Source organism: Drosophila montana, unplaced genomic scaffold (genome assembly GCF_035044405.1).
Source record: "Drosophila montana isolate Dmon_TW-CO22-7 unplaced genomic scaffold, ASM3504440v1 contig_3733_1, whole genome shotgun sequence".
Lineage (NCBI taxonomy): Eukaryota > Metazoa > Arthropoda > Insecta > Diptera > Drosophilidae > Drosophila > Drosophila montana.
The window spans coordinates 8,520,087-8,545,877 of NW_026998620.1; the positions used below are offsets into that span (position 1 = coordinate 8,520,087).

Here is a 25,791-nt window from a genome sequence, read left to right on the forward strand (position 1 = left end):
TTCCAGAAATTGTTAAACGTGGCCTTAGTCAGCGACTAACAACGCATTGTCACTAAATTGCCTTTAATTGATCGCATTTAGCATTTTAAGTAATTGGCCTGTCAGTGATTCAGATGCTTAAGATTCGGTATCTGATCTTTAGTTTAGATGATATGGAACGCTTTTTGTGCTTTGTGGCAGTCTGTGCTCAATAACAGGAAATGACTGGACAATGAGCTGACCGACCTTCAGTGTGTTGCCCCTAGGGATGCATGACCAGTCCGTCAGACAGTCAGACAGAGGCGCGAGCTTTGCGGTCTGCAGCTAGTCATGATTCTTATTCCCTTATGACACTCGACTGCACAAATCAATTAATAACTTATTGTTAGCTATTAACTAGCCTAATGACTGTGTGCTCAGCCAGTGACCGCTTTTCCCACAGCAACAACATTTCCGCCCAGGCACTGGCGACAACACAACTTAGTTGCCAAAGCTGATTAAGCGAGAGCGAAAAAAAAAAGAAAAACTTACCATTTCCTGCCGCAAAGGCGGCGATGCGCTCCCTAACCGAACGTCTGGGCTCGTCGTTGCCGTTGTGGTTGTTGTTGTTGTTGTTGCTGCTGCTGTTGATGTTGGTGTTGCAGCTGTTCGGTTGCAGCATATGCGTCGCAGTTGCCTGCGTTGAGTCATGGCTAGGACTACGCTTCACCATTGTCGTTTTGATCACAGTCTTAAGGCGGCTGGGCGTGGTCGGACGTGCTGCTATGCTGGGCTTAGGTGTTGTTGTTGGCGGCAACGTTGCTGTCGCTGTCAATGTTGCTTTATCGTTGCACAGCACTTCTGTGGCAGCACCCACAAACTCTTCTGCTGTTGTTGTCGCTGTTGCTGTTGCCGTTGCTGTTGCTGATGTTGGCAGTGTCAACCCACACTCGCTGGCTGTGGCCGTTGCTGCCACGTTCGTTGTTGTTGCTGCTGTCGTAATTGTCATTTTATTCTGCGACGACTTCGGTGAATCAATTTTCGAGTTTTTGTTTTTGTTGTTCGTTTGGGGCACGGCGTCGTCGGGTAATTTACAATAATTACAGCACGGCTTATTGTAGTTGTTGCTTTTGTTGCTTAGTGTATTTTCCTTATTGCTATGTTGCAGTTGTTGTTGCTGCTGTTGCAAGCTATTGCTAAGTCTTTGGATTGGTTGTTGCTGTTGCTGTTTCTCTTGCTGCTGCGGCTGCTGCTGCTGTTGTTGTTGTTGTTGTTGCTGCTGCTGCTGCTCATTGCCACTCTGCTGGCCGTTTGTGACAGCGCAAGTTTTACTATGAATTGCTGTTGCTGCTGCTAGTTCACTGCTACGCTTGTTGTTGCTGCTGATGTTGCCTTTGTAGTCCTGCCGCCATTGTTCAGGCACATTTCGTTGATTCATTAATATCAACGCCACATTTCCGTCGTGGTCGTTGTTGCTTTTGTTGCCAGAGATCTCAGCGATATCATTTGCTTCATCATCATAATCATTGCAATCGTAATCACTGTCGCAATCTTGGCGTCGCTTGCTGCTACTGCTACTGCTGTTGCTGTTGTGGCTGGCGCGTGGCACATCATCAATATATGTAAAATCGTTATCGACGAATATATTTCTAGCGTGCAGCGTGTTGGCTGACGACTTGAACTTGGGCTGCTTCAGAGTGTAGCGCCTGCGCTGCGGGCAACAACAGAACTTGATGATGGTGCGCGGCGAAGTTGGCGATAGCCCTGGCAGAGTCGGCGTCGGCGGCGTTGCAATGTCAGCCCATTTCTCGATCAATGCCAGCTCGCGAGCATTGGACATTGTAGTATAGCCATGGAGTGTGATTCTGCAAAACAGACAGAAGAGGAAAAATTCAATTAATTGCATATGCCAGAGAGAGGCAGAGAGAGAGAGAGAGGAGAGCGGGATGCACCAAAAATCAATTAACCACATTTCTCAACGCATCTCAGCTTTTCACCAGAGTTTCCTCATTCCTGCGCCGGCGCTCTCTGCCTTTGCTGAAAGCCAATTCGATGCGCACATCAGCCGGTCACAGCAGCGCCATCTGTGTGTCATGAACGTCTAGACGACAGCAGCAGCAACTGTTGCTGTTGGTGGCAGCGGCAATGCCAACATGTTTTAATTGCAAACTGCTTTTTGCGCAACACTTTCGAATGCGGCTTAGAAGTGACCGCCAAAAATGGTACCAGCCGCCAGCCGGCAGTTGGCAGTCAGCAGTCGCGAATCGGCGGCAGGCAGCAGCCAGGCCACATGTCGATGCATGATTAACTGCCGCGTTAAACTGCCAGTGGCGGCGGCCTGCATCCATTTAATTGCATTCGCTGCGCTGCAGAGTCAGGAGCAGCAGCAAACTATTTTCCCGCAGGGCAGCCAGCAGCAGGCAGCAGGTAGCAGTGGCAGTGGCAGTGGGCAATGTCGTCGCCCACTGGCCGCCACGCCTGTTGCTGGGTTCGAAACTTGACTAGCTCAACTACCCTTGGGGTTGACGTTGACCTTTTGTGCCGGCCTAAAAGCTTTTGTGAAAGTGCCGCTCTGAAATTCCTTTCACCAGCAATGCTATGCGCGCGTGTGTGTGTGTGTGTGTGAGCTTCTTTTGTGAGACCGACTGAGTGTCTGTGGGCCACGCCTCTTGTCAAATGTTTGACAAATTAATTTCAATTGTTTAATGCACTCGGCTTATCTTTCACTTTATCGATTGCCGAGCGACAGCGAAAATAAATTAACAATAAATAATTTTAATTATTTCATGAAGATGTCAAATTACACACACCCACGCAATGAGGCGAAAGCCTAAAAGCCAAGCACCGCCACAGCTCACAACTGTTTGCCATGTGTGTGCCAGGCACAGGGCCCGCACCCGCCCCGATCAGCCACCCGGACCCCAACCCCAACCCGTGCTGGCGTGGAGTGTTGCGATCTTTGCCACTAACTGGCGGCTATTTTGAGGCTTTGCACAGCTGCACAGCGCTCTTTGTATTTATTATTATTTCTCCTTTTTTTATTTATTAAATTTTTGCCAAGGCTTTTAGCGTGCCTATGGGAGTTTGGACAGCTCTAATAGGATTTTGTAAAGTCCGCTGAGCTCAGCCGTTGGATGCAGTGCTGCGTATATATTTTCTCATACTACAAATATTCAATGAGCTTAAAGCCTGCAGTGAAACTTCAATGTTGGCTGTTTGTTGTCTTTGTGGCGCCCTATTTATAGCCAATAGGTCTCACATTACATCTAAAATTCATTTGTTAAATTTGTGATATTACACAAGAAGCTGCCAATGGGCGTGCTACCAACGATTTGTCAATTTATTTCTCTTTAGTTTTTGTCTGCATGCTACAAACTGTGAACTCTGTTGCATTTAATGACCGAGCAAAGAAGCCCAAAAGTGATTATAATCGAATGAGAACTTGAATGAATAGGAGTATGCTCGACTATGGAATACCACAGGTAAGATCTTCAACAAAGTCTACTGAGATTCAATCATATTTTGAAAACTTTTTAATGCCTTGAATGTAGGGAAATGTTGGGATACATTTAAATTTTTTTATATATCTTAATATCGAATCTATGTTTGTTCCATGCGTGTTTGGGCATAAAAAACAACTGGGAACGATGGGGAAATGGCCACACAACCTTTTTTTTATGCATATCTTAAATCATTCTATGTACCATAAAACTACCATATACCCTATATTAAACCCCTTTTAAGCAATCCACGCATAAGAAACATCATAAAAAACGCATAAAAAAACAAAAACTCAAAATATGCCACAGCTGAAACCTCAAAAAACAGCAACAAAAAAGTGGCTGCTGCCTCCTTTGCCATATGCTTATGTTCAATAAATCCAAATGCGGCATATAATCGTGTGCTTATGTATGATATTGTGATTTATGGCCCCATGCTCAGATGATGTTGTTGTTGTTGTTGCTGCTGTTGTCATAAGGAGCAGAAAATTAATATTGAAAAGCTACTAAATCCAGACTTACGCATAAATTAAAACTTAAGTAGGTTGACAGTTGTTGTTGTTGTTGCTTTTTGTTGTTGTTGCTGTTGTTGTTATTTGTACTATTTGTATGCACAATGAAAACAAGAGAAACAGCAACAAAAACAAGCACTGATCACCCTTCTCGCATGCTTTACTCGTAATTTATGGCATCGAAAGCTGGAAATTATTTTGCACATTTTGCAATGCATTTCAATGCGTTTTCGTTTGACATCGTAAATACATATTTGTCAATGCACTTTAAGTCGGGTATAAAAATAAATGTGTATAAAAATAACAACTAAATAGCATATAGCATGATTATATTTATGTGCGCATGCGTGGCACGTACATAGCCCGATGGGGTTGTTTATGAAGTCTAGACGCCCGATTTGGCATATTTAAAATTAGCATATAAAAAATGTGGCAAATGTTATTGGTGGCAAGAAACGAGAAAAATAACGGTAGCAAAGTTCTATGAACTTGCCCGCAGCAGCGCAACTGTCGGCTTTGGCTAATTGAGGGGCACTGGGAGTTGACGGCAGCCGCTTAATGTCAGCTAGTCCGTCACTTTGGCCGGGCCATCGATCAGTCAAGCAATCAATAAGTCAATCATATGCATGAGCAGTCAACAAAGCGCATACAAATTGCCGCAATGTCCGCAGCTTTTATAAGTGCATTACATGCTGCAGTTTAAAAGTTTCGCTTTTCAACTGCAGCAGCGAGCGAGATAGCGAGAGAGAGAGAGAGAGCGGGAGGGAGCAAATAAGAAGAAAATAAAACATGTATCCAATAGATTTATAAACGCATTCGTTTTAAGACGCACAGCGCAGGAAAAGTTTTCAGCCGCGGGCGCATTGGCAGGCAATCAAAGCGACAGACATTAACGCTCCGGCTACGACTCCAACTTGGAGCGTTGTTGGCCACGTACGTTGGCCTGTTAATGCTGCCCATTAACCTGTTGACCCCGGGAATTGACTGGCTGCTGCATTGCGTGGCCAGCTGGTAATGTCTCTCTTTCTCTGTACCTATCTCTCTAGCTGGGGCACTCTTCACGCAAAAATGCGCAGAAGCCAAACGCTTTGTGGGCTGCCATTTGCCATTTATAACAAGTATTGGCCCAGTGCAGTTGCCACCAGCTGTACTCGAATCTGTTGCCAATTTGCTGCGCCACAAACTTTGGTTTGGTAGTCGCCCAATTAATTTCCGCATTTCCCAGACAAACTTGGCAATTAATTTTGGAGTTTGCATTTCTTCAACCTTGTTGCCTGACCTTTTGGCTCAAGTGATTCACGCCAACGCCAACGCCATCCGCCAACCGACATCTCCGGACGTCAGCGTCAGCGTCAGCGACAGCGTCATTTTGGCCTAACGAGAATGCCCAGGCTCTAAGTCGGCAATTAATCAAAGCGCCTTTGGCCGCAGACAAATCCTTTTGTATATATGCATGTAAGCTCGCCAGCACTCGTGCTCGTATATGGCCAAGCAACTGACAACGCAAATGGCCAAAATGACAGCGGGCCCGATCCGCGTCATGAGTCAGCCAATGCGCAACGGTAACATTAACATGCGTTGGCTTTTTGGGCGGCATTTCTTCCAGCCAAATGCTCCGACTGACACAGCCGCCCGACGTGCCCATGCCAAAGGCCACAGACAGCGATGGCTGTTTATTGAAATTAACTTTGTTGCCTATTTATAAGCCCGTATTGCCTAGTAGAGGCAGTTGGCCATGGCAACAGATCACACAATGTCTAATCTCAGATGCAGTATGCATAATCTTGTTTAGTTTGTTAAGATTGCTCAAGAGAACCAAATAGTCCACTACGTCACAAGTTTAGTTAAGACGACCGAATGTGCACGTTTGAACTTAATTATCTACTCAAAAGTCTGTTTGCTGCATCAAGTATTCAAATAACTTGACACTTGGCAAAGTCACAAATGCTTGGAAACAGTGCGAGATGAGTTCAAGTCTCACAAAATTCGCCACAAACTAAGTCGAGCAATTCATAAAAATTATAACAGACAACATTATAATGCGGATTATAATGTTAATAATGTTATTCCTAAAATATAATAAACTGAATCCCAACATATAAGATAAATCGTTCAAATTTCAGAAAAAGATGTCAAAAAGATTATTATTCTTTAGTTGAATCATAGAGACCTCGTCTTACTTAAAATCTAATGAAGGGCTGGATTTTTTTGGTCCAAGTCTATGTCTAATATTTCACACTATTTTATTGCCAAGAAAATCCTGTTTAAAATTATGTGGCTAAATATATAACAAGTCAGTGGTTTCTGATTCTTGGCAGTGGCCTTAAGCTGGATTTCACAGCTAATACCGACAAGTCTTTTAGCACATATTAACATCTGTCAGTTAGCAGGTTAATCCATTGCTTAGCGAGCCCGCATTATTTGTATGCACACTGAATAGCTGAGACAGTACCATAGCGTTGATACCGCTGCCGGCGATTGAGCTGGCGCCGGCCCAGCAGCGTATTGATTTCACGCTCTCGTAGCCAGGGACAAGGACAAGGACGCCTTGTGCAAATACTTGATATATAACTCTCACAATTGACAGTATTCGAGTTGGCTCTTTGACGCGTTTCGATAGCCACTCAACGCGCAGTGATTAGTGTTAGAGCCCAACACATTGCGAGTGCTTCACCTGCAGCTGTTTCAATTGTGGCTGGCTGTGGCTGGGGCAGTGGTGCGTGGTCGGGGCTTTTGGCAAAGGCCAAGTTAATGAAAATATCATTACAGTTTAGCCCAGAGCGTAACAATAAATTTTTGTCTACAGTTTAACGCTCACGTCTGCGCGTGTCCCACTCAGTTTATTGACTCATGAAATATGAGCACTTCTTAGGGTGTGTACACTGTACCGACAGCATTCATTGGCTTAGGCTCAGTCAGAGGCGACTCTTTTGAGGTGCGTGCTAAGCGGGCATTACTCACCAAACGCTCAGCAGCTCAAATTCTGCGCGTGTGCGCCAATATTTGCCTCATCCCGTTGCGCAGAGTGCGGAGCGCCCGTCAAGATTAAGCGCAAGAGCTGCGCAATCGCTGAGCGGCTGCTGTCAATTTGACAAATGCTCAGCGCTCAGCGATTGTGACAGTTTTAGCGGATTCGTAATTAAGCATGCGCGCGCATGCATAAATAGCATAAATACTCAGCCAAAGAAAAGACAAAGCCATGGTATGCCTGTTGATTTTGGCCAAATGCAAACACATGTAGCACTTCCCTGTCCGCTGCCCCGTTTTTGCCGCAGACTGTCAGGATGACAAATTGCGCACATCGAATGGGCTGCTAGCATGGCATTTGCGCATATTAAAATGTTGGCAATGCGAGTGCTGCGGCCGGAGCTGCTGAAGGTAATTAAAATAATGCAGAAAAAGGTGTCAAGGACTTGCGACGTCAAGTGAATTTTAACGCAAAATTGTAGCTGGCGCTGCCGGTTTGTTAGGGCATATCAGCTGCCACTTGGAGTGGCAGGCTGTTATATTTATTCATATGCTATTCCACTTATGTATGGTGATCATTATCATCATGCATATATTAAATAATAATATATTATTTATATTATAAACAATCAATTTTTCGGAATTTCAATTACAATTACGAATAATTTGTAAAATTGAAGTTACACAGCATACTTTATATAAACAAATCTATTAAATAAAAGATTGTTCGGTTAAATGTTTACACTGCGTATGCGCAATTTCTTGTTACTCATTTCGCGTGCGGCGTTTTAGACAGCTGATCACTAATATGACAGCATACGAATCGTATATAGACACGTTTAACTTAAAGTCAAAATACTCACATTTACATATATATACAAATACACATATCTGTATACTTAATCTGAGTCTGAGACCGGCTGAAAACAGTTCAAAACATTTGCATAATTTACCTGTAAAGAAACAACAGACACATAAATTATTTTTGGGAATAAACAAAATAATAAAATAAAATATAAGCACTCGATTTTTAAAATGAATATTTAAACAAAAGCCACACCTTTTGCAATAAATTGTAGACATTTCGCACAGACACACATTATAATTATTTGCACTAAAAAATGATATAAAACTTTAAAAGGCAATGGCAATCGGAATTCACAGACTGCACTCGTCTTGAAGACGTGTGCACTGCCGGCAACTTCATTGACAAATAAATTCGAAATTCGTTTCCCCCAAAAAAATTGAACGCCCTGCAGCGGCAACATACATAACTCGGCATTGGCTTCCTGCACAATATGCAACATTTTGCCGCACGTCCGGATGTTTACAACAAAATAAACAACAGGGCGGGCGGCGCACACAGCGCGCATTCATGTTATTTGAATGCGCACTCATTTCACATCAAAATCGATATTCAATGCACAAAACTTGTTACAATTTCTGTTTTGTTTACTTTGGCAGCGCTTTGTGCACTGATCAAAGTCACATGGAAATTTATTATATAACCCCGTTAACAACATGTAGACAGGGCACCATCCAATAATTGGGCTCAATCAATCAGTCTGTGTACGATTTGATCAATTTAAATTGAAATCGATGCAGCGTTAATCTGCCCATTGACCCAGTTGACTTTAGGATATATCTACTAATATCTATCCAGCTGCTCGAGATAAAAGCAACTGCAGCTACAGGTGAATGCACCCAAAGCAATTCTTATACGCATTCTGTTATTTTGTTTACTAATGAATTCCACAATGGCATACCGCATACCACGAGTGCGCCGAGAGATCTGTTTGAAGAGCTTTGCTTGTAATTGTTCTCTAAATGATTGGGCGAGGCCTTGTCGTCGTCTGCGGTTACGCCATGTGGCTTTTGGGTCGCCATAATGAGGTGCCAAAGGTAAATAAGCTGCACAAATATGACCAAACGATTTTTTCTAGTCGTCTCAATTTTTTTCTTCTTCCTATTTTTCTATCGTCTGACATCTGCAGCGTTCTTTAATGAGCTTTCGTAAATCTCAGACGCGCTTGTTTTGGTAATTAGATTTTTTTTATAGGTGTGCGAGGCTCTTGTTATGCCCTTTAGTAATTAATGATGTATCGGGTATATTGAGTTTCTACATTCATTTGAATTTAAACATTTTGTAAGCTATTAATCCTCACATCTATAAAAATCAATACTCCGTATCGAAAACTTTCGATTTAAATGGTTTTCCTTTTAAAAGATATCATAAACAATATTATATTTAATGGGATTCTTTTTTTTTAAAGGCATAGTTAGTTATTGTTACCTTTTAAATGTAAATAGCAATATATTTCTAACCATATTAAAAAAATGTATATTCTCAAAGGGTATCTCATGGTCTAGCAACTACATTGTATGTAGTTGTTATGTTGTTACAATTGCGTTGTAATTTTAAGTCACAAAATAAGCACGAGTGTATAATCATATGGCAAACCCATCTTAGCTCTACTCTAATTATATTTTTAAGTGTTATTCCAGACAAATGTGAGCTGCAAATGATGTACAACTTTCCCACTGTGGTATCAACTCAGTCATCGCATTCGCACGCTTGCCACACACAACTCGAGTGACACAGACAAACACAGCTGTTGACTCGATTGAAGCTCGCAATTGTTTAGAAATTTCTGCCCCAAAAAAAAAGAAAAAACATATTTCAATAAATACTCGTTTACGAGCTGGGTCAAACCATTTGGCATGACTGCATATTGGGAACGCATCAGCCGAAACCCAATTTGTTTGTTTTTCTGATTTATTTTTTTATTTTAGGCAAAAGCGCTGGCTGCTGATAGAATTGTAACAACTGTCGCCGCATAAATAAAGCGATTTTGATTTATGCTCCTTTGGAGGTTATGAAATCTGTAAGAAGTCTCGTTGCAGTTGCAGTTGCAGCCACAGGCCAAGGAGAACGGGCGAAGCAACGAGTGGCTGCCGTGCCGCATGGATTTGCATGTCTAGCGCCAATAATTCTAAGGTGTGCACTCCGATGATATTTGAAGTGGTTGGCGGTGCGCCGAGATGTCGACGTTTGATATGGCGCGAGGCAATACGACTAAAAGCAATCGCAATGGCAATCGCCAATCTGTGGCCCATCCATCGATGTGAATGTGCGTGGAATTGTAAGTTGTTTTTTTTTCTTTTGCCTTTGCAATTGCAATTAAAAGAAACCACAGCTGCAATCTCTGAGCATGGCTTTTGTGCATGTAAGCGGCGCTTTTCAAAACTTGTGCTGCTTATCAAGCAGCTTGTTGTTGTTGTTATTGCAGATGCAAGAGCCGATTGGCGCGCCGGCACGCAAATAACCAACGCACGCCCAGTTTCAGTCCCAGTCCCAGTCTCAGTCTCACTCCAAGTTCCTGCAAGTGAAAATCATTGTGAGTCACAGGGAGCAGGCTGAGCACAGCCCACAGACAAAAGCCTCATTAGGCGTCATAGTCTGCAACATCTTGCTCTCGAGTCTATGTCTCAGTCTGAGTCTGGATCTGGGCTCGTTTTAATTTCAGCGTTGGCGTTGAAAGCGCGTCGAGCACTCCTTTTAAGTACGTAGTTATAGTCATTGCAGGAGCAGACAGACACCCAACCACTATCAGGATGATAGCCTCATCCTCATCGTCTTCTTCATGTTGGGCCCATGAGGCGAATTATGCTATTTGCGTAAATTATTGTCAAGTGGCCCGGCATGGTAAATCATAGTTGCCAGCCGGCTGATAACTATCAGCTGAGCTGGTTTTCACGCCGATCAATTTGTTTTTCGGAGTGAAATCAAAAGTTCCGTTGACCCACAAAATAAACAAAAAACCGCTTGCGGTCAGCCCGAAATTCATATTTATTTTTGCCATGGCCTATTAAAATATAATACTTTATACATGCGAGTAACTTGTGCCAGATTTTTCTGGTATAGCGCCTGCGCAGGCGCAGAAACAAAGCCAAAGAACATCGGAGCCAACTTTCTTATTAAGAATTATATATGCGACCATAATGAAAAGCCATAAAAAATGATACTTATATGAATGCAGCTACCCCTCGCAGTTATTTGCAATGTGCTGCAGATGGAGTCGGAGTCGCACTGGGCTTCTCCAAATTTGACCCAGAATTGGGAATCGCAGTTGCAGTAATGCGGAAGTGCTTTTTACTGCTCTGCAGTTGCCCGGTTCCAATGGTTCGAGTGGTGCCTTTCGTCGCGTATAAATAAATTTAATGACTCAATTTGTAATGAAAAATGTGCACGGGTTAAGACCCATCTTGTTTGCTCTGCTCAGGATCGGCACTCGTAAGCTCCACTTGCAGAGTTTGCCATAATTTTGCTTAAATTGCGGGTGTCGGCAACGCCTTCGCTGCGGCTCGTATTAATATTGACTTTCTGTCGGTTTTAATCAACAACAGACCGTTCAAAGAGTTGGCATTTCCACTCAATATTACATAAATTATGTAATTCACGGGATTCATTTGCCTTTGTTCTTCGAGCCAAGGACTTTAGAACCCGCGTGATATGCAAATAATTGTTGTGTCTTTGCGTTGACATCACCCATTGAAACTTAAAACAGGTTCAAAACTTGATTTGTTTATTTTTATATATTATCGTATACAATTTTTATTTGTCATACAGCAAAATTCGCTTAATTGCGAATTGTGTTACAAACACGAAAAAAACAACAACAAGCATTTATGGCGACATTCTTTTCAGCTATTTTGACTGCTTTTATTTTTTATGGGCAGAGCAAATGGCAAAAATAAAAAAAAACAAAAAGTGTCAATAGGCCACAGTGCATAAATTTTACTAATTAACATTTATTGTTTGCTGATAGTATAACAACAACAATAAAATAAAAACACAATATCGCCAGGCCATAAGACAGCATTCAATTTGTTTGCCATAAAGTTTTATATTTTCGCGATTTTGCTATTGACAAATGAAACTCGTTGAAAGACACCCTGCCAAAGAGAGAAATATATAACAAATGAGGGAGACTGTCGCTCAAGACTTTTATAGATTTGCTCACAAAAATGTATGTATAGAATATATTAATCTTCGAGATTAAAAAGCCCTTTTTAGACACATTATTAATGTAATATCGATTGATTTCAACTTTTCCATTTAAACATCAATTTCTCTATGGAACGGTTTTAAACTTAACTTTTTCGTAAATGAGAATAAGAAAGATTTTGGTATGGAAACTAAGTTATGTCGCTTCGGTATCAGACTACTAATTATTTAACTCGTAACTGTCAAGTTATGTCATATTTTAACAAAAGGTTCTTTTTAGTTCCTTAGACATATAATAAGTTATCCGATCCGAGCTGGCAACGACTATAAAGTTTATAACATAAAAAGACATAAAGAGACGCTCAGAAGCATATATACTTTATGGCGTTAGAGAATGTTCAAGAGTAAACAAATAACAAAACTCACAGTTTAATCATTTCAAATTAATAATTGTGTCTTAGCAATAGTTTATTTCATGGAATTTGTTCCTGTCTCACTCGTTGATAAGAGCTGGGAGCATGGTCCATGCAACATGTAATCAGCACCCAATCATTGCCCCCAGTCGCAGTCAGTAAATGAAGACTGGCGACGGGTAATTAACCCAGTGCATTATTGACCGTTTGCTCTATAGAAATACAAAATGTTTTATAGCGCACACACAATTTAAAGTTCTTTAAAAGCAAAAAAGGGAGACAAACGCGGAGGCAACTAAGCGGGCTGAGAAACCAAATTGATATGATTGAAGCAAACGCAGTGCGTGTTGTCTGCGTCTTTGTCTTTGTAGCGGTTATTATTATTATTATTGTTGTTGTTTTTTGTTGTTGCTGCTGTAAACAAACTAATTAAAATTGACACTGACAGCTGATGACAATTTACGCAGCTGCTGCTACTGTTAAGGGATACTGAGGCACATTCGAGCTAAGCTCCAAGCGAGCTACGCCTCGGGTTTCTCCGCAAGAATTTATGAAGTCTGGGGCAACATGTCGCACTCTCCCTTCCCTATACCGCATAATAAATGTCGCAGCATTGCATTTGTTCAATTGAAATGTTGCACGCGTAATTGCAAAAAACTTCAGCTGCACTTTAAAGCAGCAATAACAATCCACCAAGGAGGAGCAGCAGCAGCAGCAGCAGCAACAGCAGATGCATTAAAATAGAAATGCAATTTAAAAGACGATCATTTAAATTAGCGGCAACTGCGCGCGGCATACAAATTGATGATTGCCACCAGCAAATGAGGCATTGGCAACATGTTGCCAACAGCTGCTGCCGTTGCTTTTGCTGGCAACACATGTTGCACACGTCTAGCCAAATATTGCTGCTCGCTATGCATGACTAGCAGATATCCTGTAATGGGCATCAAATTGAGGTTCGCTGCTTTTAATGGGTGATAATACTTATTTGCATGCCCCATGCCATTTTTGGAAGCAGGGTATACATATGCATATGGCAACAATCTGTGCACAGACACACCTTAGAGCAATGCGAGCGACTACGACGACAGTCAGTCTGGCAAAACATGCGAAACGTGGGCAAATAATTATATGAAGACCCACTTGGCATTGCTGTTGTTGTAGTTACTGTAATTGTTGTCTATTTGGTGTTGGCTTTTAGCGTAAATGCAAATGCAAAACAACAACAAGAGCAACGAGAGCGGCAAACAAAGCGCATGTTTAACTTGAAATTGTTACACATTTTTGTTGCTGTTGCTGTTGTTATTGTTGCAGCAGCAGCAGCCGCCGAGCGAGCAACCGACCGACCAGTGACAATCATAATTTTTCATAACTCAACCGGTTTTTCGGCGAGCCTGACTGACGTTTATGTTGCTTGTTTTGTGCTAGCGGCATTTTTAGCTTTTATATGCCAACAAAATCTGTGTGTGAGTGTGTCTGTGTGTGCGTGTCCCTGTGTGTGGCTGCACATGCGCACAAGTGTCGTCGGTGTTGGCGTCTGCGTCCGCATCTGACTCGCCATCTACAGCTACTTACACGAAAAAAAACCGCTAAGCGGCAACCCGCATGCCGGTGGGGGGCAGCCGGGCGGCAGGGTTCAGGGAGCGGTGTCGTGCTTATTGCACAAAAGAATAATGTGGCATGTGCTCGGCCTGTAATTACCTGTGGGTACACGCACTCATACCTACACACACACACACACATGTATACACATATGTATTTGTTGGAGCTCGATCGCGTAATTAGCCGCATTTTTTATGAATTTGTTATTGCTGCTGGAACGCAATGAAGGCCCTTGTCTCAAGGTACGAGTATTTTGTTAATTAAACATGTTTGCATAATATTGTTGCTGTTTATGTTGTTGTTGCTGGGCAGTTTCATAGATTTTTGACTGTCAAGGTGAGGCGAGTTGTTAGAAACTTGAATATGTAATCCACAAATACGTAGCTATAAGTAGCTTTTCTGTCATATATAACAGTTGGCCATTTGTGATTCCAAATTGTTGGCTAATATATATTCTTTTACATATATTCTATATTTTGGCTTAGCTTGCAAAATAATTGCTCGTGGGATTCGGACCGACATCTGTGAAATGTATACGACAGAGTAGTCTATAATTTTCAAACATTCAAGTGCCCATCATGCTGGCATGTCGGAGCCATTTTTCTCTTGGTTCAGTTGTGAAAGGAAGTTGCTAGTAGACAGCAGCAGCAGCAGCAGCAACAGCAACAGCAACAGCAGCTACAGTATTGCCAAAATGCCTAGGAACTTGGCCAGTCGACAAGACAACAACATGAAAAACTATTGCAGCTGCAATTACTCGCACTTCAAAATGCCAACATTTTGAACAAAGAGAATTTTTCGATGCCGTTTTTTTTTTCGTGCAGTAAACCCAAAACAACACAAACAACAAAAGGCAGCGTGGCAACATCAATCATTTTGAATTTTGCATTTGCGTGCAGCAGACAGTAGCCCAGCAACAGAAACAACAACAACCACAGAAATAAGACATAAATTAGCCACAGGGTCTGTGTTAAGTTTTAATGTTGCACTTGCTGCTGGTGCCCCTTTCGCTGCACGGGGTGGAAAGTGTTGCTGGAAGCCATAGCAATGAGGGTCTATTGTAAACTACCCAACTAACAATGCCCTTTAACAATTTAAAATGCCTCCAGCCAATTCATGAACAGAACTGAACTGGCTTTGAGGCACAAGTCTTGGACTATTTTATGGACAACTCGCCGCCTGAGTCATACAGCCCAATAGCGTTAAAGTCTACTTGAGAGCCCTACGTTGTCATTTAGCTACTCGTCATAGCAGTTGGTTTACATGTTTGTTTCATGGGAATTTTTTTTTTGCAGCGCTCTTGTCTGCCTTTGTGGTGTACTCCAGTCACCCACACTCGATTTTATGACAAGCCCCTGCGATTCCATTGACCACATCCGCTACGACTGGGTGAGTCACCTAGCTAGTGGGTAGATTTGCTCTCTTGCGCAAAAATTTGCATTTGGCATTTGCTAAAAAGATCATAAAATTCTCTCATAGAGGTCAAGGCCTTAGAATTTGTTTTTCAATTTCAGGTTTTCAGTATGTCTAATTGGAAAAGGGTTAGTCAATTGCTTTTGCGATAACATTCCATAAAGTTTTTTTCCGCTTTCTGTCACTTTCATTGCAACCTGATAACAATGGACATAAATACTTGTAGCTGCAGATACGAGCCATTAGCTATTGTTATGGTTGTTTTGTGTTCTCTGATAATGCAAACATTGTAAGTAAAGAAAAATGTTTGACAAAACTTTAAGTTTAAATACACTGGCAGAAATTGTAACAACTATTAAAACTGAACCCGGATCTGCAACTGAAAACGTGCTGCTCTTCAAAAGGTGGAAGTAGATGGAGGCAGCATCTTAGGTATATGTAGAATAGAATAGCAACACTTCCATTATTCAAAAGGTTTATCATAACAAACCGTAACGATATCCATTTAGCCCATAACACAGAAGAGTCTTTTCTTGTTATTTCTTCATTTAAGAGCTGCTGACATAACATTTCGCATGGCCATGATTTATGCAAAATCCAAATGCGTACAAACGGACAGGCTTATCTCAATGAGCTGCTGCCGATGGCCATGGGTCCGCCTGGCTAACCACGCAGCCAACTTTTGGCTTTAGCTTTGGCTTTGGCTTTGGCCATATGCGTGCAGCTTTGGCTGTAGCCACAACACCAACTATAACAACAACAACAACAGCCACGACACAACAGCGATATTGATAGGCGCAATTAATTATACGCGCCTCACACTGACAGTAAGCGTTTTGCTTTGGTCGCACCGTGCGGCACCGCGTTTGCCCTCACACCACTTTGCCCCCCTTTTTACTCTTCTTCTTTCCCAGCCGAATGCGGTTGGCGGTTCGGACGTCGTCGCACGTATCAATGACCAAATGACATATTAGCCTTCGTCTTAGTGTAAAAAGCCGCGATAACTTTGGCAGACGCACACGCAACGTGGCGGCGAGCGGCCAACAATACTAGCAACAGCAAGAGCAGCAACAACAATGCCTCTGTCTCTGCCTCTAAGAACTGGGCGGTCAGCTAATCGTTTATTGAACCCGTCTGAAAAATAATGCGCATACGCAGCGTGCACCATGCAGCGTTGTGTTTAGCGTTTTGTGGCCGCTTTGGTTAGCCAAGTGCTGCATTTCCAACTGTGCCGCACCGCTGGCCCGCTGCTCGCGTTGAGTGCTCCAAATTACTACCAAATGGCACCGGAACCCCATAGGGCAGCACTGATTAGCAGCCCAAATATGGGCAACTATGTCTGTATGTGTGCGTGTGTGTAATAAACATAAATGCATATAAGTAGGAAGTTTATGTGCACGTTTCGTTTGAAATATGAGCAGCTAAGCGACTTTATCACAGGGTTAGAGACAACGACAGAGACAGGAACAGGGATAGGGCCAGAGACAAGGTTTGTGGTAGGAGAACTGTCACTGGCGCCATTACAGCGCTTCTCATGAACTGCGGCCATGTCAAGAGAACAGAATGTAACTCCCACGCTATAAAGCAGCTCGTTTAGCGCATTTGTCACGTATTTGTTGTTGTTGGTGTTGGTTACTTCTAGCCACAGTTGCAGTTATTTACGAGCGCGCAGCGTGTTGTGTGCTGCCTAGAATTATGATGGTTTCAGGAGCAGACAAAACAAACAAACCACCATGACGACAGCCACTGATAAGTGCATGATATAATAAATATATATATATGCTTATATAGATAGTTCCTATGGGTCTTTAAGTACGTTTGCTTGTATTCAATTCAATCGAGTTAACGCACTTCCTGCTCATAAACGAATGTTATTGCAAATTGTCAGTTACTACTGTGCAATCAGGCACAACAATAGCAGCAGCAGCAGCAACAGTAACAGCAGCAACAATTGCAACTGCAACAACAATGCTTATTGCATTGCCATAGAGCCAGCTTCTCCAGAACCCTCTCCAACTGATTTGCTAAACAATTACGAGTACGTATACGCTCTCTGGCAGTGCTGCAAATAGGCTGTACAAGCACTTAAGATAAAAATCTTAATAGAATTGCAAGGCGCATTGCAATACAAATACTTGTAGAAATACAAATACATGGGCAAAAATATATATGTGTGTATAAAAAAAAAGAGTAAAATATAAAAGCAATGGAGCACCGCTAGTTGTTGTTGGGGAGCTGAGACCTAATGATATTTATCAGCGATTTATACAATTTCCATGGGGCATCATCATATTTACAAGTTAATATTTGCGCTAACAAGATTTGCCTGGGCCCCACAATGCCAACAACAAAGCTGGCGATCAGCCAGCCATTGGCTTGTCTGAGCCGTCTCTGCCTTGTGCAAGGAATCCCACACAAAAGGATCGCATCTACGGCAATGGCATCTACGGGCGAGAGAGCGACATGAGTAGACAAGCAAAATGCTTGTTAAGGCACAAAACATGCAGATTTCATTAAAGATATCGCGATACTGTGACTGCGCCTGCGACTGCGACTGCAGTCGTTGTTGAAGGGCGCACAGACCAGGGCCACTTTGCATGTGGCACCACCAGCGGATGTGGTTGTGTCTGTGCCAGTGCCAGCGCTTGGTGGTGCTATATGCACTGCGATCTGACCGTTTTTTGATGCGTAAATGAAGTGCAAGACGTGACGTTCCAATACGAGTTCTAATAAGGGACAGGACTGCGACTGCGACTGCGACCGACTGTGGCCTAATAGTTGAGGTAATAAAATGGCAATTAAGTGTCTTTATGGTCCGGAGTTGGCCTGGTCCATAGCCGCTGGACATCCTTTTATGCGTAGCAATAAAAATACTTGTTTACCCATGTAACAACAACTTCATACGAAGGAGCCCCGGCTTTTCGGCATATACTTTTTAGGGCTTGTCTGCTAGCATGGCTTGTTTATGCTTATTGTACGCATAAGTTTGTGCTATTTTATAGTTTTATGGCTTACACATGTCCAACGAATTCGTAGGTGGGCAGGCGTTGCCCAGTTTACGTTTATTGATTTTAAGTGTGAGTTTATGTTGTGTCCCGGAGCCCGATCGCGGCCGATGAGTGCAGCATGTCCATAACCATAGAATGATGCGAATGCAACGCTTTCCATTCGCTCTGCATGTCAAGCTCATAAGCAGCGCACACAATTAACGTGCTCGGCGCGGCAGAGTGGGAACGAGACGAGTGGAGTCATGCTGTGCCTGGTAATGAAAGGAATCAGACGCGGGCTTCCATTTCCATTTGGGCAGCATAACAAAAGCGGCGTTAAGATTAACGCAAATCAAGCAACGGGCGGGCATATTTAGACTCGTTCTGCTTAAATGGAAAACAAGAGCGACACATTATGACTGCCGCCGGGACCAAGTGGTTAACTTGGCTATATAAACATTATTACAAACAATCCGAATTTATTATCCACAATACGAAAATTGTAATTTCGTTAATTTATTTAGTATTCAGTGGCCACAGTTTATGGATGATGTCCATATATACCTTTAAATACAACACAATTCTTTAAGCATTTCCCAAAGTGGCAATAATGTGTACAGAAGAAAAACCAATTTAAATGTAGGAAAATTTTGAAAAGAAAAATTTTGCACTTTCTACTTTAGCTAATGGATGCACTATCAACTTGTAGATGGCTATCTGCGTAGTTTCCATAATGGGAATTTTATTAACTCGTTTATTAGTTTAGCTTAGAAAAAACACAATAAAATTTTTAACTAGAGCAAAATTAATCGTTTAAACGGAAATCGCTCAGCCGATACGTGGGCTAAGTAAATTTCATTTGAATTTATTGAAAAACATACTAAAAATCGCAATAAAGTGCACTGCCTTTGCCCATACATCAAGTCATCTTTTGTGAGTCATGTCTTGGTAAAAACAACAAAATCGCTTCACTGGGCGTATGCGTAATGTTATTGAGCATTTAGCTGTTTGCTTTTACAGTTGCGCTGCTCTCTGCGAGCAAAGCTGGTTCTGATCTGGTGCGGTGACAGAAGCGCCGCAAATTCACGTCACATGGCGAGTCAGTTGGCACTTTATGGGCCGTCTTTATCTGCGCTGTCATTTATGGTTATTTAAAAGTGTTAGTTATCATTGTTATTGTTGTTGTTGCTGGCTGTTGTTCTCTGGCTGTTGTCTCTGGTTGTTGTCTCTGGTTTCGAGAGTTGAGCGCACAAAAAAAAAGTTGATTTCACCTTTTACGCTTAACTCGTTTAGAAATTAATGCGAATTCGATTTTGAAATGTGTTTGGCGAGTTTGACGATTTGAGTCACAGAAATTTCGCAAGAATCCGCAGCCATAGCCATAGTGCAATAGCTGAAGAATATTTACGTATATATCGTGCTTAGCAAACAGTTGGGGAGCAACAGAAGCTGCAGCTACAACTCGTCGGCATTGGCGCTGCATATTTGCATAAGAATTAGAAAACCCGCAGCGCGACAACGCGAGGCACGCAGAAATCTTGTACGGCATGGGGCGGCCATATAGAGTCGGCGGCCAACCAAAATAACTCTCGTGTCTACACCTTCAACAGCAAGAGCAACAGCAACAGCAGCAACGACAACGACGACGCGAGCAGCAACAAACTGGCCCATCAATGCTGCCAGCGGCAGCAACAACAACAACAGAAACACAAATGGCAACATTAGCGCAAATTTCAACGGCGCACAATTTGAATTTGATTTTGTTGTGCGACACACACATACACATGTGAGAAACACGTTTCTTGTATATATTTATTTTGTTTCGGTTTTTTGGGCATTTTAATATGCATATAGAAGAAAAAAAAAAAACAAAAACGAAACACTCCAGAGGGGCAGGCAGACATTACATTAGCCAGGTCTATCGGGCCTCTGGTCTGCGGACTCGGCCTGGCCAATGACTTCGAAAACATGTGTTGATTAACATAAATGATTTCTGTCTGCCTCACAGCACGTTGTTGTTGTTGTTGTTGTTGTTGCTGCTGTGTATTTCTTGTCATCTGCTGCTGCTTGCTGCTGTCTTGACTATTTGTAAAATATATATATTTTTGGAAATCTTTATTGCTATTTGGTGTCAAAATGCGAATAGCTATGCTTTGACATCAGCAGCTGGCAAATATTTATTGACTTAATTGGCATATTTGTTCATCATGTTGTGAAAAGTCTTTATGCGTTAATAATGAAAACGGTTACCTACCTTTTTTGGTTGCAATTTTCATGCAAATCTATCAGCTGCGAGCTGCAAAGAGAAAGGTAAAGTTTCTTAGTTTAAACTCAACAACAGTGTGATAAATGATAATTTTTTTGATTTTGTTTTATTTTTTGAGGTTCGCTAGAAATCTTCAATCGAAGGCAATAAACTATTGATAAATATTTGGCTATTAATCTAAGCAAGTGTTGAATATTTGGCTATTAATCTAGGCAAGTGTTGAATGTGTATTTGTCTGTCTATGTAGGTTTCGCGAAATTAGTATGCAGCAAATGTTCGACACCGATCGACTTGTTGGCTAGTTGATTAGGCGACCAGATTGGTTATGCATTAGGGCAAATAATATATGCATGTAGGAAGATAGATATAATAGCTGGCTAGAGATAATTGCCAAATGTATCATCCGACTTGCAGAGCAGCTAGCTCAAATTTTTGCAATTCAATCAGCTGGCATTGGCGCAGTCAACGGAACCAGACGTCATTTGAAATACAAATCGCTACACGTAGCACATCAGGTTTCGCCATGGCCACCAGAGTCTGACATAGTCGGACAGTTCGTCAGTCCGTCTGTCAGTCATTTAAAGCTGTAGAATTTCTAAACTGGTTGAGCGACACAAAAGGCCGGACTGTACGTTCGGTATACTGAATGCAAGTATAACAAATTCCAGTAGGTGCTGAACTGTTTTTACTTTCAAATGCCGCGCATATTTCACAGCCAACTACCACTGACAGCCACTCAGTGGTGCGATGGTCAATGGCCAGCTCCAGTCATTGGTAGCTCTGGATAATTTGCGTGTGTTAATTGAGACTAAATGGCAGCCGACAATTGCTGGGGCCAGCACAGCCGGACGGCGGCCCTAGGTCTTTGATTAATTATGGACAGGCTGTCATAATTTACATCGCAATGGAGGCTAACGGATAGACAAATGGACAGACCCACAAATCGACAGACTGACAGCTGCGCCTGTTAATTTGCTGTAATTGCGATGCACAGGCAAATGCAAGTAAGAGTGCGACATATGTTGAAAGAAAGCCGCGACAATTTGTTATTATAACCCACAAATATCAAATGGCACTTGAGGCGTTTGGCCAAACAGTTGACAAATCATCATCAGATTTACTTTTCAAGAATTAATCCGCCAGCGCGGAAAATAACGCCAACTCACTGCCTAATCAAAAGTAAGAGTAAAGAAATTGTTAATAACGCGCAGCGTCAAGCATCATCATAAACAAATACAAACACAAAGCACAAACACAAATATAAATACAATCAACAATGAAAACAAATAATTGTTGGCTGCGCATTAACCCATATTTTTGGCATTGCCACAGCTGGGGGAGAGTACACGAGAGAGAGAGAGAGAAGTGCCTTGCGTGCCTGAAGCTTATTGATCAGAGCCACGTGATCGAATCAGCAGCAGTCGCAGCAGCAGCAGCAGTTGCTGCAGCAGTTGCAACTACTGACACACCTTTCGTCGCAGACGAGAAACAGCAAAGGCAGCAGAGCTGCAGCAACTGTTGCAATAATGAGCAACTGCCAGGCAGATAAGACAATTGTGTGGGTGCCACAGTTGAAGCCACCTGCATTTGCAGCATTCGCTTGGCTATTTGAAAGCCTGCCAATCAGCTGGTAAACAATACGAAAACCGCTAGGCTACTCTGCCACAGACTGTGGCACAGCGTGTGACTGCCAAAATATTGTGTGCACACGATTTTGTTATGCATTTCAAATGCAAATTGGTTTTGAAAGGTAATTGATCCCAGGCGGCGCAGGCGGCCAATGACAGAATAATTCTGTCCGTTTACTTTCAAATGCAACACAGGAAATACAGAAGAAGAAAAAAACCTAATACAACAGCACACGATTTGTGAACTGATTTTGTATGCCGTCAGCGGAGACAAACAGAAAAACAAATCGAAAAAGAGTAAAAAATTAAATAAACTCTGCACGCGCTATGGCACATTTATAACTTTGAACTTGACGGGGGCCAAGAGATCGAGAGTCTCGCCTGCTCTTTCGTAGCCAACTCGGATTTGTGATATGACAGCGTTAATTGATTTTTCGTTTTCATTAACATTTTTTCGTGTGGCACAGATTTTTCCTTTACATGGATTTTTCTTTTTGTACGCTTCGTTGGGAAATCGAAAACTACTTATCACAGGCAAAGCTCGGCAGAAGAAACCAGCTATCCCAAGTATTTAGTACTCTCTGTAGGCCTGTTGCTAATAGGGTTAAACGGTTCATTACGCATGCACGCAAGCGTTACAAATTAACCCAGTTATTTATGATTATTTAGTTTCTAATTTGGGCAGTATTGAAAAATGATTTATATACAAATGGAATAACAATGGGAGCATAGCTGGAGAATTTCTCACTTTATCTCTTCTAGCAGTTGCCTTCATCAGCTTGACATAGGCGTCTTGCCCCTGAGGCCAGAGTATAGAGAACATCATGTAAATTGCATAATCATTGGGCAGCTGGGCAGCCGCTTGGCCACTCTCTAAAGGCAATAGATAGATAGATTCTGTGCTAGCTAAACTTGTTTTAGAGTTTGACTGGCGTTAGACTGCTCTGCTCCATTTTCCCCTGGTAATTGGCCAGCCAATTGCAATTTGCAATTGTGTTGCCTGCTGCCCCATCCAGATTGATGCCTCAGTTTGATAATGGCCAATGCCAAGGCATGCAATTTTAACGGTTGCATGCTGACCGCTCCAGAAAGAGACAAGCAACGTGGGAGGAAGAGGGGAGGCAGATGCTAATGTGTCGATGATAATTCCCAGTAGTCAAACTGATGTTGTTGCTGCCACAAAGGGGCAACAAACTGAGCCATGACTCAACTGCGTCCAAGCTGCGCCCCATAAAGGTGCAGCGGTCACGTGCTTGGCTCCAAAAGGAAGCCTTCTACTGAAGTTAAATGGCTTTTCGCATTAAATCAGTTTTATTACTCGCAGCATTAAACAATGCATATAAACGAATTTATTTATGATCGTATAAAAGCAAACAAACACAAATTTATTAAACGCGCAATAGGCGTCATAAAATTAGCAAAGACAAAGTGTTATGCGCGACAACTGTTGGCGACAATTAGGCGCATTTTGTTGTCGACACTTTTTCGCCCCTCCACCTGCCCCTGGATCATGCCACGCACCCGGGCCGGACAGCGAACACAGTTGTGGCGGTTGCATTGAATTCCCCAAAAACGAAAATTGTGCAATAACAATTTGAGCTGCACAAAAATGCGCCAGCGACTGGCCAAAAGCAACAAGCTAAACAAGCTAAACAAAGAGACTGCCACAGCGTTTGCCTGGCCAAGTGGCCGGCCAGGGGGCAGCTTTTTATAGCGGTGGGTGGGTGTTGGCGATTGCACACAACATAGCACAAACAAACCACATCGAATTTGTTTCACACAGTTCATTAAGACAAACAAATAAATAAAGTTCAATTGTGAAATCGATGACGATCGAAAATTGTCAACACAACGTCGACAAAACGAGTGCAACAACAATAACAACAATTACAATTTATAGCTAAGCCAAATGAAGGTTAATGGACAGCAAAGTGCAGCTAAAAAATTGTCAAAACTCTAATGAACGTCATGAATGTTTGTATGGAAACGCAGGGGGCGGGGGGTCGAGTTTTGCAATGCAAAATACACACAGTTAATAAATCGATCGAATTTCATTAATTGTAAAACAAAACTGGAAACCAGATGAGCCGCTGGCTTCGGGTTTTCTTTGGTTTATATACCTTGAGGAAGCGTAGACAACAATCAAGCGGAAAATGCGTTGCGAGCTGCAGCTTGGCAGCTTGGCAACTCTGCAACATGGCGACAACTGCATGCCAATGAAAGGCTGCTGCCTGTCTACAATTGCCAAAGACACACACACACACACACACACAAAGATGATGCGTGTGTTGCACCATTGAAGCAGTTACAGATACAGATACAGATACAGACACAGATACAGATACAGCTGGAGCCACAACCATAGATACAGATACGCACTCGCACCGTGCTGGACAGTGTGCTGGCATTGTTGATTGGTAGGCTGTTAGCTGGCGACGTTAATTTCACTTTAACAAACATTTCGCTTGTCTCTCCGCCGACCGCAGTCGAAGACTTTTGCGGCTTTCAGCTTGATGTCTGTTGTCTGCTGTCTGTGACAGATCATATAGAAATGTGTTGCATTTTTAATCAAAACGATCGATCAAACGGTAGTTTTATGTTTGACTGGCACCATGGCACACTCACGTACACCACGCACACACACACACACACACACACACACACACATCTAAATATATGTACTAGGCATATACGCACATATATATTTATGTATGAGGGGCAAGATGTGTACGCACATATGGCGCTCACTGTATGGCGGTCCGCCCGTTGTTTGTCGTTTTGTCCCTCTGTTTATCTAACCGGCTTGTCTGTCCGTCCCGCTGGCAGTTGCTGTGCATGCGAATGCATTGCTTGACATACGATACCCTTCCTTAACCTGGCCTGCATATATGTGTATGTGTGTGTGTGTGCGATTCCATTTCGAATTTGATCGATCGCTGTTGAAAATTTAATTTGGATGCGTTTGCTTTTAAGGAAATGCCTATGGTAGGGGCAGGGATAGGGCTTATATGATCTGCTATCAGCCCAAAAAAAAGTCTCAATTACTTCATTATTTGTGTTGGAAATCTGAGCGTGCAGCTGCCTTGAGAAAAATATTAGACTCAGCTATTAGCTGTAACCTTTTGCCCCTGGACATGCGCAACCCTTAGCCTTGGCACAGTCAACCCTTCAGGCAACCTTGAAGCCAGCTTTGAAAAGCCAAACCGTTTGGATTGCTGTCTTCTATCCACTTAAGTCGCCTGCGCGTTGTTGTCTTTGGAGTATTTATCAACATCATTACGATGAGGCTGCACATTTTCATAAGAACTATTACCGTAACTAAACAAAACTAGACAACGCATGCAGCATGAGGCAGCAATGAGTAATACGTATGACCCCGCGACGCATGCTCCCACCCACCACCAGCTGAGACAGCGGCCAACGTTTGTTAGAGATACTCCGACAAAAAAAAAAAAATAAATAAAAAACAAAAATGTATCTTTACATTTCTAAGAAGTATTTAATGCCCTCACACGCCGACGCCAAGCAGGCGGGGCA

The 25,791-nt window shown here is 42.5% G+C and overlaps 1 protein-coding gene across 4 annotated transcripts in view; it reads right to left on the reverse strand.

Annotated features, from left to right (window-relative positions):
* Positions 1 to 25,791, reverse strand: part of cv-c (crossveinless c) — a 94,454-nt gene that overhangs the window by 40,343 nt on the left and 28,320 nt on the right. For 2 of the 4 annotated variants that reach the window (XM_064693077.1, XM_064693075.1), the window contains 2 exons: positions 20,615 to 20,656; positions 511 to 1,823 (listed from right to left, as the gene is read on the reverse strand). In XM_064693077.1, coding sequence (XP_064549147.1) covers positions 511 to 1,798 — 1,288 coding nt within the window. In that variant the 5' untranslated portion in view covers positions 1,799 to 1,823; positions 20,615 to 20,656. Of the gene's footprint in view, positions 1 to 510; positions 1,824 to 7,800; positions 7,891 to 20,614; positions 20,657 to 25,791 lie in introns of all 4 variants that reach the window. The other 2 variants (XM_064693076.1, XM_064693078.1) reach the window with 2 other exon arrangements.